Source organism: Erinaceus europaeus, chromosome 10 (genome assembly GCF_950295315.1).
Source record: "Erinaceus europaeus chromosome 10, mEriEur2.1, whole genome shotgun sequence".
NCBI classification, from domain to species: domain Eukaryota; kingdom Metazoa; phylum Chordata; class Mammalia; order Eulipotyphla; family Erinaceidae; genus Erinaceus; species Erinaceus europaeus.
Window position 1 is genome coordinate 78221291 of NC_080171.1, and position 16072 is coordinate 78237362.

At 49.3% G+C, this 16072-nt stretch overlaps 1 protein-coding gene across 3 annotated transcripts; it reads right to left on the reverse strand.

Annotated features, from left to right (window-relative positions):
- On the reverse strand, positions 1 to 16055 carry UBE2J2 (ubiquitin conjugating enzyme E2 J2). 3 transcript variants are annotated; one of them, XM_007525716.3, is made up of 7 exons: positions 15810 to 16055; positions 11378 to 11508; positions 6936 to 6976; positions 3190 to 3292; positions 2966 to 3104; positions 2388 to 2468; positions 1 to 1877 (listed from the first exon to the last, which is right to left on the reverse strand). In XM_007525716.3, the coding sequence occupies exons 1-7, from the start codon at positions 16053 to 16055 to the stop codon at positions 1593 to 1595; spliced, it is 1026 nt and encodes a 341-aa protein (XP_007525778.2). In that variant the 3' UTR covers positions 1 to 1592. The 3 variants fall into 3 exon arrangements, with proteins under 3 accessions (XP_007525778.2, XP_060055831.1, XP_060055832.1); XM_060199848.1 differs by lacking the exon at positions 3190 to 3292 and having other exon boundaries at positions 2966 to 3123; XM_060199849.1 differs by lacking the exon at positions 11378 to 11508 and having other exon boundaries at positions 15810 to 16042.
- Positions 16056 to 16072: the final 17 nt, after the last annotated feature.

Genomic DNA, 16072 nt, shown 5'->3' on the forward strand with positions numbered 1-16072 from the left:
TTCTGCACAGTTGTTTTTATTTGGGGGATCAAGCTAAAAGTTGAAGTTACATATACAGAAAAAACACATGAACACTGAACATGCTGTCTAACAAGAGCTCCAAGAAACTTGGAGCAGGACACAGCCACCTCCTCCATGTGCCAAGGGCAGAGCCTGGGACCAGCACAACATAGGTCAGCATGAGAATGGGGGTCAAGGCCATCACAGTGACCTTGAGCCCAAGGTTCCAGGTGCTACATCACCTCCAGCTCCCCTACACCCCAAGCCAGTGGCTCTACCCAGTGGAGCTAAGATGAACTTGCACATACCAATACATTCAAACAGCACAGAATTTAGGAAGATGTTTCATACACACACGTGCGCGCACACAGACACACACACACACACACACACACCAATAGACTATTTGCATACAAATGGTAAATTATAGCATAATGAACTGATTGAAAAACAAAGTCAGAAACATGCACACATCCAGAGGCCATACTTCCATCCTCATGCCAGCCTCAGTTAAGTCCTGGTCCTTAGCAGTTGGTCAGACGTGGCACTTTTTAAAACTGTGCAGGCACGCTATCTAACACACAGAGACAGACGAGGGAAGGAGTGGTGGCCATCCCAAGGGCTAGGACCCTAAACCTCCAGGAAGTTGGTCTGTGAAAAACATGGCACTCTGTAACATCAGCAGAGAACTGATCTGAGTGTAGGGGAGCCCCTGAGCACATAGAACCTGCCTGGCAGGAAGTGCTGTGGGGGCCGCTGCAGGCATCCACCATTGTGGGGGGAGTGAGGGATCCTGGACAGGTGAATACAAGGAATTCAGAGAATGGGTGCAGGATCTTGAGGATCACCACCTTGTGGCACCATTGAGGGACAGGGCAATCCTCTGGCTTCTGCCCTCCACTCTCAGCCTTCTTTAAGTGAAGGACAACACTGTGTGGTCAGAATGAGCAGATTTTCAACTTCAACATCAGGGCAAATAAATATCACATTCCTAGAAGGAATCTGCTTTATTCTGAGTACAACGTATTTTAAGATGCTTGCTTTTACACACCTTGTCTTAGATCCCTGTCTAAATGGTCACTAGCCTGCTGTCTCCTGAGGCCTTCTAAATCTTAGAAAAACACCCCTGGACTGAGGCCCAGGCAGCATAGGCCCCACTGGCTGAGTTCAGTGAGGCTGGACTCCTGCCTGGAACCAGTGCTTCACAGGACAGAATGCACACAGAGTATTTGATAGGCATCAAGTTTTATATTTGTAAGTGACCAAATCTAGTAAAATGAAAAACAGGCTTACTAAAACAGGTCCAAAGGACAATACAGGAGATAAGCTATAAAACCAAAGTGGTGAGGCCCCTCCATATCGACACCCCAGCTCCACAGCCCACAAGCCCCCAGACAGAGCTGGGAGCCTTGCACCTCCTCCAAATCCAAACTACACAAGTTGGGCTGTTTCCTTATAAAGGTTTTTAAAAAGCTAACCCCAGGAGTTAGGCAGGTCCGCCCTGCACGGAGCAGTAGATCCAGCCAGCCTGCATCGAGCTCGGGCCCAGCATCACTCAGGTAACAGCCTCTGCCAGTCGCAGCTCAGATGACTCATTCCTGCGCGATGCTTCTCAGTACGTATTTGACTGTGTAGGCAAAGGCTGCAAACCCAACTATAACAAATAAGTTCGCCAGGGCGCCACCCAGGAGTCCATGGTGCCGGTTGGCTTGCTGCAGGCCCATGAGATTGGGCCCGGCCCCTGGGGCGTGCCCATTGAGGAGCTGAAGCCCGTTCTGGCCGTGGTGTGTCTCTCCATCTGGAACCACGTCCGGCAAGGGGAGGCTCTGGGGCCTGTTGCTGAGCTCGTCTTGTGCCTTCTGTTTCTGTTTAATTTCCTAGGACACAGCAAGAAGCTTGTGTTGGTCTAAGCAATCCAGTTAGTTGCTTTACGACCTACCCGTCACGAAAGCCTAGAGACTGGCTATGGCCAGTTCCACACATTCAAACCTGAATCACCCCCTCAAAGTGATCAGCACTGTGAGCCCCATTTTTCAGATGAGGGGGCCAAGAGACTGGCTGGATTCAGGAAGAGAGCACTTCAAAGACCCTGAACTGAGCAATGCTCAAGGACCCAGGTTCAAGGCCAAGGGGGGGGGGGAAGAGAGGTTCACAAATGGTGAAACAGTACTGCAGGTCTCTCTTTATCTCTCCCTCCCCTCTCAATTTCTCCCTGTTGCTATACAATAAATGTTTCAACAAAAAGTAATAATATAAAGGTATGTGATGGGCTAGGGCCCTCCATGCCCTGGGTCTGCAGAGTGGGGACACATAGAATTCTTTCTTTGGAAAAATTGAATTTCATGACATAGGGAAAGCAAAACTGACGTCAAGTTTCACTTTCTCACCTCCACAACTTCAGGAAACAATTCACAAAAGACTTTGTCTTTCAAGTTGAATGCTAAACTCTGCGCAGCCAGTTGTCTTTTCTAGAAGAGAACAAAATTATCAGCCCAAAGACTAATTCATTTTTTTCAACTTTAAAAACAGGTTATTTGCTCTCCAAGGTTGGCATGGTTTGCCTTGCTGAAAGCCCACAATAAGCTTCTTTGTAGCTAATTTAGTCTTGTAGGTGTTTTTATGTTTTACTTAAAATTCAGTGGCCAGTGGTCTTGTTCAACTGGTAGAGTACAGAACTTTCATGTTCCAGGCTCCTGGTTAAAACCTCAGCCCCACATGTACTGGAGAGGAGCACTAGCATCTATTTCATATGAAGTAAATTTCCAGTCATGTCATTTAGTAACACTCAACTTGATCTCTACTTAAAACAGACTAATTACCAGGGAGTGAATTTAACCACACTAGCTCTCCTCACTGCCCATGGAGGGGCTACGGTGTTCTCCCCCGTTGCACAGATGGCAGGGGGTCTTCACAGTGGCCCCCAGGAAAGGAAGGCAGGCAGAAAAGCCAGAGACTCTGCCCTCACCGTAAAGTCCGAGGTTTCTATGCTGCCAAGGGTAGGGCCCTTCTCCACCATGAAGCTGAGAAGTCCAGTCAGGATGGTGGAGACTGACCAGGCTGGGTTCCATGTGTCTGGATGGAAATCCGTGATTGAAAGACACAGCCTGCAAGAAACGGACTCAACTGAGCAGAGCAGCCACATGTAATGACTGCAGTCACACTTGCAGATGTGCAGCATGAAGGCCTTACCTCGTATTGCACTTAAATCTTCCATTGGGAGTTATCATATAAATACTAGGAGGTTTAAAAGGAAATTCCCTGGGGAAAATTAGTTTTCCATGATAATAGCCACCTAGGTGAAAACACAGAAAGTCTTGTCACTGGCAAAAGTGCAACTTGTCTAGACACCCAGCAACTCCCACATTGACTGCAGGTTCTTCCTCACCCACCCTAGGCTGAGAAAGAAAAAGCAGAGCTGGCTGTCACTCCTTGTGCACCCTCCCCATCTGGGCCCCAAAGTGAATACCATGGATGGTGAAGAAGTGCTGTGGGGTCTATCCCACTTAGAATTTTTTTTAAGTTGGGTCAGACCAGGTTCAATGCCCAGTACCTGTAAGCCAGAATTCAGCAGTACTTTGGTTAAAAAAAATTATACACACAACTTTTTTTTTTTTTGGGGGGTTCTCTTTGGGGTGTCACCCCTCTAAGCAGGAAGACCCTTCGTGTCTGAAGGAAACCTTTGCAAGGACCTGCCCAGAGGCCAGGCAGGAGCAGAGGAGTGTTGTTCCTCTCAAGTCAGTCCCCACACCTCCAGCATCCATATTCCCCACCCACTCTCAACCTCCCAGGTGTCAGCCTCACTCCCACAACTATCCTGGCTGGTGGTATGTGTGTGGCAGACACCTTGCTGGCTCACTATTTGTTGGGAAAAATAATGAATTATTGTAACATGTGCACTCAACTAGGTGTGCCACCACCCGGCCCCTATTAGTGATATTACAATATGCAAGGACCCAGGTTTGAGTCCACGGTCCCCACCTGCAGGGGGAAAGCTTCACGAGTAGTGAAGCAGGTATCTCTCTTCCTCTCTATCCCCCCTTCCCTCGATTTCTGGCTCTCTATCAAATATAGATAATAAAAAAATTTTTTAACTCAGATTTAGTTTTTTATTAAAAAAAAAAAAAGAAAAAAGAGGGCTGGAAGGAAGGTAGTGCAGCAAGTTAAGCACACATGGCATAAAGCACAACGTCAGTAGGGATCCCGGTTCAAGCCCCAGCTCCCCACCTTCAGGGGGTTGCTTCACAAGTGGTGAAGCAGGTCTGCAGGTGTCTATCCTTCTCTCCCCGTCTTCCCATCCTCTCTCGATTTCTCTGTCCTATCCAACAACAATGACAGCAATGATAATAACAACGGTAAACAAATAAGGGCAACAAGGGGAAAAATGGCCTCTAGGAGCAGTGGATTCGTAGTGCAGGCACCGAGCCCCAGCAATAACCCTGGAGGCAAAGAAAAGAAAAACACCGAAACTACAAATAAAGAAAACTTAAAAGTCAGGTACTAATTCCTCGATTGAATAATAACTATTTATTCTTCCAGATATATGGAGGCCTAGGAGGTGGCTCAACAGTACAAGGCCTGCCTTACACACCAAAGCCAGCACCACAGAAGACTAACAAAGATAGGGGGCTAGTGAGGTAGTTCAGTAGAATGCAAGCCTTACACACAAGGCCCTGGTCTGAACCCCAAGCAACAATGACAAAAGCATTATATAATGAACATCTTTTTTTCATTATTTAAAAATTTTTTAAAATATTTATTTTACCTTTTGTTGCCCTTGTTTTTCATGGTTGTTGTTATTGATGTCGTCGTTGTTGGATAGGACAGAGAGAAACGGAGAGAGGAAGGGAAGACAGGGGGAGAGAAAGACACCTGAAGACCTGCTTCACCACCTGTGAAGCAACCCCTCTGGAGGTGGGGAGCCAGGGGCTTGAACTGGGATCCTTACGCTGGTCCTTTGCGCTTTGCGCCATGTGCACTTAACCCGATGCACTACCACTGGACTCCCTATAATGAAAATCTTGATATCCCTTGAACAAACTGTTCTTTGAAAAATAACAAGGAAGGTGGGTGGCGCAGGTGGCAGCACAGTGGGTTAAGTGCACATGGCACCAAGCACAACAACCAGTATAAGGAACCTGGTTCGAACCCCCAGCTCTCCACCTGCAGAGAAATCGCTTCACAGGCGGTGAAGCAGGTCTGCAGGTTATCTATCTTTCTCTTTCCCACTCTCTCTTTCCCTCTTCTTTCGATTTCTCTCTGTCCTATCCAACAACAGCAATGGCAACAATAACAAGGGCAACAAAATGGGAAAAAATGGCCTCCAGGAGCAGTGGATTCGTAGTGCAGGCACTGAGCCCCAGCAATAACCCTGGTGGAAAAAAAAAAAAACTTGGGGGCCAGGTGGTAGCGCACAAGGTTAAGTGCACATAGTATAAAGCACAAGGGCTCTCATGTGCAAGCAGCCGGGTTTAAGTCTCTGGTCTGTGGTCACCTGCAGGAGGAAAGCTTCATGAGCAGTGAAGCAAAGCAGTGGTGTCTCCCTTTCTCTCCCCTCCCAATTCCTTTCTTTTTAAATACTTATTTATTTATTCCCTTTTGTTGCCATTATTACTGTTGTTATTGATGGATAGGACAGAGAGAAATCGAGAGAGAAGAGGAAGACAGAGGGGGTAGAGAAAGATAGACAGACACCTGCAGACCTGCTTCACCGCCTGTGAAGTGACTCCCCTGCTAGTGGGGAGCCGGGGTTCAAACTGGGATCCTTACACCGGTCCTTGCACTTTGCACCACCTGCGCTTAACCCACTGCACTACCACCCGACCTCCTTCCCCTGTGCTTAACCCACTGCACTACCACCCGACCGACCTCCCCTCCCAATTTCTATCCCTCCTATTAAGTAAAAAGGAAAAGGGAAAAGAGAAAGGAAAAAAAAAGGAGGAAAAAGTGGCCACCAGGATTCATCCTACTGGGCTTAGTATATTAATAGCCCCAGCAACAACCCTGGCGGCAATAAGACAGACTAGGAATTAGCACAGTGGTTAGTGTTGTATGCTCAAGCAAGAGGTTCTGAGTTTGAACTCTGACAGCACATGTGCCAGTGATGCCCAGGTTTCTCCTCCTTCTCACAAATATTAGGGGGGGAAAAAGTTCAAAAAATTTACTTCTTTTCCATGAGAAAGACAACAGTTGGACTGCTCAGCTCTGGCATGTAGTGCTGGCGAGAACTGAGCCTGGGACCTGTGGGGCGTCAGGCATGAGAGTGTTGTCCTACTGCTGCACAATCTCCCCAGCTGCATAAACTTCTGAATCTCATCTTTTTCCTTACTTCAAGGATTCCACCCATGACATGCTAGCACCCTGCCAGGATGTGCACTGAGGTGGGACTCACTGCAGAGCTCACTCTATGGCCAGCCAGGCTTCTGCACACATCTCCCACAGACAGAGTGTCTCAGAAGGAGGATTCTAGGGCAAGCAGAGTCCCCAGAATGCTGGTGAGACATATAGCAAACTTTTCAGAGTTGGGCCTTTTCTTTGTACATAACTGTCCACAGCTCTCCTCTGATGGTCCAGGGCAGTGGTTTTCACACTTTTCCTTGAGTAACACAACTGTGTTCTAGTGAGAGATTAGATATGGCCCCGGAGGTAGGCAGCAAGGTGCTGTTCAAACCACCTGAACTCGGGAACAATGACTAGTGAGGTGAAGGCACTGTAGGCCAGGAGCACAAAGCCCCGTTTAACTGTTTATCCAATCTGCCTTCCCCACCTGACTCCACTACTGTAGGCTGGGCCACACTGACACTTCTGACTAGGGTGAGTCCCAGGTCTATCCAGCCTAAATAAGGCATTATTCAAAATAGAAAGTATTATTTACAGATGGCAGGTATGACCAGACCAGGTGTGTTCAGAATACAGTAACACCCAGAGCAAAGACTTACCTTCATACGGAGTCATCTCAGGGCCACGGACCACATAGTGCCTGAGGAGACAAGAAGGTCACTTGGTATCTGGCAATAGCACATCTCCAGTGTCAGGAGTGTAGAGCCCAGCTGAAGCTAGACATTCATCACTTGTCTGTGAACAACTGAAGGTTAAAGGCAGATGCAAAGCCCTCCACTTCTGGTGCTGGAAATGTTTTGTAACAGGAACTCCTAGCCTCTGTCTCACAAGTTCTCTACAAAGTACTTGTGTGGCCACAACACAATCTGCAAGAGGTGAATTGTCCCTAAAAAATTGTCCCTAAATTTTTTAATTTTGACATTCTTGAGACATCCTTGAAAACAGTGTGGGGGTGGGGGGTAGATAGGCTATGCAAAGAGACTCTCATGCCTGATGCTCCAAAGTCCCAGGTTCAATCCCCTGCACCACCATAAACCAGAGCTGAGCAGTAGTTCTATGTCCCCTAGTGCTGATGTCTCAGAGCAGGAGAAAGGAGCAGTGGTGACTGTTACTGCAAACAATTCTCCCAAGTGAACAGGAGGCTTCTTCATGTCTGTGCATAAATTCACTACTCTGGACCCTTTTTCATTCAGAGAAGGGGGGAGGGGAGAGATATCACAGCACCAGAGCCTCCTCCAGTCTGTGCATATGGCAAGGTGAGCTAACCTTGGGGTCCATGGCTTCAACTCTAGGTCGAGAAATGTTTGGGGGGGGAGGGCCAGGAGGTAAGTCACCCAGAGGAGCATGTGACTTATATGGGCTCAAGGCTCAGCACCATGGACAGCAGCAAGGGAGCTGCATGGATGGTGGAGCCGTACTGAGGTTTCCCTCCTTTCTCTCTCAGCTAAAAATCAAGGTTGGGTCCCAGGAGCTATGCAGTATCAAGCATGTAAGAGGCCTTGGGTTCATTTCCTGGTGCCAGACATAAAAAGAGGTGTTTGAAGATCTGAAAAGTGGCTCAGCAGTAAGGATGTGACTAGAGCTGCCATATTCCTGGGTAGATGCTCCAGGATGCCACATAAAAATGAGGGAGCAGCACTCTAGTCTCTCTAAAAGAAGAACACTAAAAACAACTATTTTAAAAGGTGTATTTCACCAAAATAAAAGACTCTGGGGTGGGTGGGGGGGAGAGTACAGGTCCTGGAAAAGGATGACAGAGGACCTAGTGGGGATTGTATTGTTATGTGGAAAACTGAGAAATGTTACACATGTACAAACTATTGTATTTACTGTCAACTGTAAAACATTAATCCCCCAATAAAGAAATTAAAAAAAAAAAAGGAAGGGATGGGGTAGGGAAGTGGCTCAGCAGTTATGTGTCTGAATGAGTCCTGCATTTGATTTTGATACCTCATGACAGAGCAACCAAAACAAAAGAAGTTAACGTCACAGATGGTGCAGTAGTGCTTCAACGTCTCTCCCGTCCTCTCATAAAAAATTTTAAAAAACAGTAATCAAGGGCCCAAGAGATAGTTCACTCAGTAGAGTGCATACCTTACTGTTCACAGGCCTTGAATTTGAGCCCCAGTACCAAACAAGTGTACCATGCCACCATGGAAGGTCCGTGGAAGGTGGAGTGGCAATGTGATATCTCTTCCTCAACCTCATCCCCAAAATAAAAACAAAGTTGGCTCCGGAGTAGCATCACACAAACACAGGCCCTGTGCACGCACACACACGCATGCACACACGCGTACACACACACACACACACGAAAATAAGGTGGGAAACTAGGCAGAGGGTTCTCAGTAGCAGAGCTCACATGGGAGACCCTGACACCATCACTACACTAAAAAATCAAAAGGAAAGAATCATTTATTCATTTACAAAGGTGTTTGGGCTTTATGGATTCTCACACAAAACAAAGATACAAAGGGCAGAACAGACCTGCTGAGAAAGGGCTGAGTAGACAGACACTAGGATGCCTGCACCTCCAAGTCCTCTTCCCATCAGCACACGCACACACATGCCACGCTACATTCACATCATGACACATGCTATCTGCTGGTCCTCACATTTGTCACTGTCATCAGACTAGGAACAACCTCAGGGGTAAGCATAGTACACACCCAGGAAAGTGGCCTCAATAGGTCTATGCTACCAATTTCTGTGCCCAACCTGAGAGCAATGGGAAGGGGCAGTAGGGGAGTGGTTCAGCAGCCCAGAGTGCCAAGTATAGGCCTCTTCTAGAAAAGGGCATCTCTTCTCTTCTCTCAATTGAGAGAAGAGATAACCACAGCTGAGCAGGGCATCTGGGGGAGAACGGACCACCACCCCAACAGTACCAAAGCCATTTGTACAGATAACATTATTTACGTTGCTGGGGGTCAGGACTATTGGTAGATACCAGGCTGAGGTGCCCATGGGATCAACTGAGTGGCTACCAGTCTCAATAGGCTTCCACATCTAGGCACAAGTGGGTGGTGGGCAATGTGCCAGCCTGTATAAATCCTTGGAGAGAAAACTTGTCCTAAATCTTATCAGTAGATTCTAGTGGGACCCTGAATGAGAAGGGTCCCCACCGAGAGTCCTCCCTCTGCTAACTATGCCATGAGGCCCAAACTAGCTTCTGCCAATAAGAAAGGGAACACTGTGCCGTGACACTAACACACACAAGAAGGCTGCCTCACCCTGAGACCCTCCATCCCACACACTGGAATGAGCCCTCCTTTGGATAAAAGCCATGGACAGTCAACACAGCATCTTCACACCAGTACAATCTGGAAAATACTTTTAAACAAGATGTTATTTTTGAACAGGCAAAATAGTTCACTTGGATAGCGCATTACTTTGCATTTCTGTGTGAAACAGATTGAAGCCCAGTCCCCACTGTATTGAAGGAAGCTCTGGTGCTATGGCTTTTCTCTCTCCCTTTCTCTTATTTCCTAATTTTCATGGGAAAAACCAGAACATTACACCTGCATAGCAGCATCCCAGGCAGACAAGTCCTACACTATACCAGCTAAGCCTTCCCCCCCCTTTTTTTTTAATATTTGATAGGGCTGAGTAATTGAGAGGGGAGGGGAAGATAGGGAGAAAGAGACACCTGCTGCATTGCTTCACCACTTATGAAGCATTCCCCTGAAGGTAGGGACTGGGGATTTGAACACGGGTCCTTTACCAGGTACACCACCACCCAACCCCAGAAAACAATTTCTGGTAAAAAAAAATTAAATAAATAAATATAAGTAAAATCAGGTGAGAGGGTAGACAGTATAATGGTTATGCAAAGATACTCTCATGTCTTAGACTCAAAAGTCTCAGGTTCAACACCCCACCCCGACCCCAAGCCAGAGTTGAGCAGTAGTCTGGTTAAAACTCTGGTTAAAAAAAAAAAATTTTTTTTAAATCAAAAAGCATTTAAGATTGAAAAAAAAAAACTTTCAAAGATAGAATGTTCCTTAGTATCCAGCCCTTCACCTTTCTCCCTCCCTTCCTTCCTCTCGCTTTCTTTCTTGCCTCCAGGGTTACTGCTGGGGCTTGGTGCCTACACAGTGAACCCAACACTTCTGGCAGCCATTTGTTTTTCCTTTTCTTTCTATTTTATTTGACAGGACTGAGAAAAATTAAGAAGGGGGAAGAAAAAAAAATTGGGGCCAGGTAGTGGCTCACCCACCTGGTTAAGTGTTCACATTACAGTGTGCAAGGACCCAGGTTCAAGCCCCTGGTCCCCACCTGCAGGGGGAAGCTTCACAAGTGGTGAAGCAGGGCTGAAGGTGTCTCTCTGTCTCTTCCCTTTTCTATATCTCTCTCTCCCCTCTCAATTACTCTCTCTAGCCAATAATAAAATTAAAGAAAATGTTTTTAAAATAGTAAAATTAAAAAAAAGAAATTAAGAAGGGGGCAGAAATAGATAACATAATAGTTATGCAAAGAGACTCTCATGCCTGAGGCTCCAAAGTCCCAGGTTCAATCCCCTGCACCACCATTGCTAGAGCTGACCAGTGCTCTGGTTGGGGGAGGGGTTAAGAGGAGAGGAGAGAGAGAGCGGGAGAGACAGATACCTTCAGACCTCCTCCTGCAGGTAGGGATCAGGGGCTCGAACCCAGATCCTCACACAAGTCCTTGCATTTCGTACTATGTACACCACCAACTGGCAGCCCCACTACCACCCTGCACTGTACTTTCTTGAGGTCAAGAGGAGACTTGGTTTCTGGAGGGGTGTGTGGCCTCATAATCCACACACAACACGTAGAGCACTGCTGTGGAAGGTTCATGAAGCACAGTCCAAGGGTCACCTGGCACCTGCTGAGCAGCAAAGTAGTGCTGAGAGCTGCAGGCCAGAACCTCTCTATACCTACCCCATGGCTCCTAGGAGCAGGCCAGTGCAGTGGTTGGCACCTGCTCCAACAGCTATATGCAGACGCCACAGAAGCACCCCTCAGTGCTGTGAAGGGAGCACCAAGCACCACTCAGACAGGGTACATGAGGTCAGTCTTACCACTCAAGAATGTTGGAAGGGAGAGGCTCGGCACAGATGTAAGGCACCGGATCTTTCTTAATTCGAAGGTAGTCCTGCTTTAGCCTCTGGGTTGCTGTTGTTGGGGCTCTCTTACTACTGTTGTTGCTCATCTGTTAGGAATAAGCATCAAATGTTAAGAACCAAGAGCTGCCACCACCTCCCTGGCACCAAAATTAGTCACACACTTGGACATCTGACCTTGGTGGCCCTCAGTCACTGGGAATCCACCTGTGGGTTACCTTGATTTGCCCACCCACTCAGATACCATAGAGCTCATGAATGTCCCTTTCTGTTTGCCTGTCCTGTCAAATGCAAATGAAAAAAAAAAAAAAAAGGAAAAAAATTAAGCCGTGAAGTCTCAGATCTGCACTCAATCTATATTATCTTTATGTATTTATTGGATAAACACAATCAGCAGTCAAGAGAGAAGGAGGAGATAGAAAGGAAGAGACAGAGATACCTGAAGTCCTGCTTCAGTACTTGTGAAGCTTTTCCCCCCCTGCAGGTGGGGACGGGGAGCTCCAACACACACATTCAACCAGGTGCGCCACCCATCCCCCCAACGCCATACTCAATCTAAATGAGAAATCCAGTTTAGACCCCCCACACACATACTAAATCTAAATGAGGCATCTAGTTTGGAGTACACTATGTCTCTCTGGACCTGCACACATCTCCCCAATAATGGTGTGCTCAATTACACTATGCTGACAAAGTCACATGTAGAAAACTGGACAGGCAGACCCATAGCCCCCAGAGCCCTGATCACTCATCTCCTGCACATTTACCAGAGATGGCAAGTGGGTGGAAGGGGAGCCCCACCACACCTAGAGATGGGGACACTTGAGGAGACACAGATGTGCAGCTGGGGGAAATAGCTCAACTGCTAGAGCCTCAAACCTACATGCCTGAGGTTCTCGGGCTGGTCCTTGGAGGCACGTGTACCAAAGCAGTACTCTGGCTTCTGTCTGCTTCACATGAAACAATCTTTCACATGTAATAAAGGCTTTTTTCTTTTTTATTATTATTATTTTTGCCTCCAAGGTTATTGCTGGGGCTTGGTGACAGCACTATGAATCCATTGCTCCTAGATGCCATTTTTTCCATTTTGTTGCCCTTGTTGTTGTTATAGATAGAACAGAGAAACTGAAAGGGGATGGGGAGACAGGGAGGGGAAGAGAAAGGTAGACAGACACCTGTAGACCTGCTTCACCACTTGTGAGGCAACCCCCCTGCAGGTGGGGAAGTGGGGAGCCGGGGATTCAAACCAGGATCCTTACGCCTGTATTTGCACTTTGCACCATGTGTGCTTAACATGCTGCGCTACTGCCCGCCCACCCAGATGTAATAAAGTTTTTAAAAAAACATTTATTCAGTCCCTTTTTTTGTTGCCCTTGTTTTCTTGTTGTAGTTATTACTGTTGTTGTTATTGATGTCGTTGCTGTTGGATAGGACAGAGAAATGGAGAGAGATGGGGAAGACAGCAGGGGGAGAGAAAGACAGACACCTGCAGACCTGCTTCACCACTTGTGAAGTGACTCCCCTGCAGGTGGGGAGCCAGGGGCTCCAGCAGGGATCCTCACACCGGTCCTTGCGCTTTGCGCCACATGTGCTTAACCCGCTGCACTAGCGCCTGACTCCCTGTAATAGTTTTTACTGACTGAGGTGCACCTGCTAGGACTGAGGTGTGCATGCTAGGCAGAAGCAGCTACTGGAGCACAGGCAGGACAGGACAGTTGTGGGCGATACCTCACAAGCCAAGAGCAGTCAGTGGCTGAAAGGCTGTCAGGGTGGCAAGGCCAGGCCACCAACATCACCCCCAACCACTCATCCATCCTCAGACCACTCCGGTAAGTCAGCACAGGACTGACTAGATACGGTGAGACACAGGATGGTGTGGAAGCAAAAAGGCAGGGCAAGACAGTAAGCAAGCATCACTCAAGGAGAGACTGCACCTGGATGGAGGCACGCAGGGACGCCCTCATCTATGCTCCAAAGGTAGAGAAGAGGGATGGTGATGCGAAGACAAGCACCATCCAATTTGTACACCAGATTTTTTCAGAAGGTAAAACGGAAAGTTCTGCTGCTAAAAATAAAGTGTGAAGCCACCAAGTGTAAAATATGATAGGCCAGTGAAGCCCCCAGCTCAATCCTTGGCACCCCATGCCAATTCAATGTCCAGGATCTATTTCACCAGCAACACAGGAGGTAGCAGCAGGTAGGGCACCAGACTTGCATGCCCAGAGGCCTAAACTCAATCCTCGGATTAGCACTGCCAAAGAGATACACTGGGTCTCCCTCTTACTTTTTAATGTTTACTTATTACTAAAAGAGGAGAGCTCTAGAGCTTCACTGAGACCTCAGGTTTGAAAGCCCAAGGCTTTACACATTGCACCACCTCGCAGCCACTCATCACCCCCTTCAACAAATAAAGTTTCAAAAATAAATAAATCTTAATTCCCATCCAGGGTTGGTTGGGAAAGACCAGAATGTTGGTAGTCGGAAAAGGGAGCTCAGAAAGAGCCACAACCACCCCAGCCCACCCCTCCTATGGGCCCTAGATGTGAGTGGCCACAATATCCACCTTGTACCTCCACTCAAGAAGGAACCAGCAGTCTCCTGCCATACTTACCCTTTCCCCACCTCCTTTGAGGCTCCCCCACAACTGGCCCCTCTTGCCTGGCCCAGCCTCCACTCCAGGGCCTGTAGCCAGCACAGCATTCAGGCACCACAGTGCTGCCCCTAAATGCACCAATGCAGCTTCTCACTCTTCTCACTGTGCCCCCTTACTTTTTATCACCTACTGCAACAGTTTCCCAACTAGGTTCTTCCCAAGGCAGTCCCTTTCCGACTATAAGTCGGTCTAACTTTCTAAAGGCTGGCCCCTCAAAAGTCCCCCACACCAAGAGAAGACGTCTTAGCAGTGACCCTACCCAGCAGAGATCCCAACCATCAGCAGAGCCCCCTCACCCTGGCCTCTCATCTCCCCTGGTCCAACTCCAGGTACAGGCTCTCCAGAGTTTCCCTCATTTCCTGAGCCAAATATTTCTGGGCTGTCCTTCCTTGGTGGCCAGTGCAGCCAGGGTAGGAGAGCAAAAGGCCTGACCTTCCCCAGGCTCCAGGACCAGCCAGAGTCAAGACTGAGATACAACCACAGCTGTCCAGAGCCATCACGGAGACTTTTCTCCTATAGTGACCATCCTCTCCCAGCCATGCCTGGGCCTGACACCTCCCCTCCTCTCACCTTCAAAAGAGGGAAGGGGTCCCTGACACCCCTTTCTGTGTCTCCCAGAACACTGCTATCATGGCCCCTCCCCGTGACCACACAAGAAGTTCCCCAAGTCCCCAACCACCCACCCGTAGCCTACAGTACTTGCATAGGTCACAGAACACTCTTCAAGCCCAGTCTCAGACAAAAAGCATGGCATGAATATTACTTAAAAACTATATATATATATATATATATATATATATATATATATATATTCGCACAACAGTAAATCCCTCCATAAATTCACAAATGAAGGAAAAGCAGCTGGAACCAGTATGGGCGAGGGGAAGGCTGGCCGGGGAGGGGGCTCAAGCCAGTCAGGGACAGACTTCATTGCTAGATATAAGCCCCAGGCTGCGGGGCACGCCCCCCACTGCGCGTGAATCTGCCTGGGGAGGGGGCTGCCAGTGGCCAGCTGGCTACAGCCAGCCAATACATGCCCAAGGGCCCGACATGCCATGGGGCCTGGAGTACACACCGGACTTGTCAATGAACAAGCAGGGCCTCCCCATTACCGTTAGCTGCAGGCCCAGCCGCACTGCCCTCACAGGGATGAGCAGTGCTGCCAGCACGCGCGCTAGCTGTCCCCCCCCGCTGGACCCTGCCCTCACCCCCTCAGCTGCTTCCTGCCTGGGGCCGGAGCTTGGCGCAGACCAGCCGTGCGCTGCCGGAAGTCCCCCACCGGCCCCGGCGCCGAGGCAGGTAACTGGCAGAACCAAGGAGGAACTCTCGACTGAAAAGGGTTCCCACTCTGCTGGGCTCAGCTTTCGGTTCCTACCCCGCAGGGCGGATCCTGGTACTTTTGTTAACGCCGGGGCTTACGAAGCGGCCTGGGGTGCTCCCTGCTCAGGATGGGGGAGCCGACGGGGCCAACGGTCGCACCCCCACCCAGCCACGGACTCCCCGGAACACCTTCACCAACCAGGTCTCCGCCGGATTATCCCGGAGACACCCCACCCCGGAGTCCGGCCTCCCTGATGCCCACGCCGTCGGAGACCCCCGGCCCGGTGCCGCGGGCGCCCGCCGTAACCGAACCCGGTTTCGGCGCCCGGAAGCGCCCGCGGAAACCCGCGAGCGGCGGCTGCGGCTGCGGCGGGGACGATAGTGCAGCCGGCGGCCCCGGGGCGAGCCCGCGCTCACCTCTCCCCACCGCCGTGTGTCGGCCGCCGCCGCGCTCCGGCTCGCCGTGATGGAGGCCTGAGCAGGGAGCGGAGAAGTGGGCTCGCAACGGAGACCGCACGGCGCCGGAACCGAGCCCGCCGAGCCCGCCGCCGCCGCCTGAGCCGCCAAGATGGCCGCCCGCGGGGCGGGGTCACACTGAGTTCCGGTTCCGGTGCGCGAGTCCAGACCGGTCGCTCTAGGCATTCGGGAGGATACCTCCTGCATCTCGCTGCCCCTTCGGG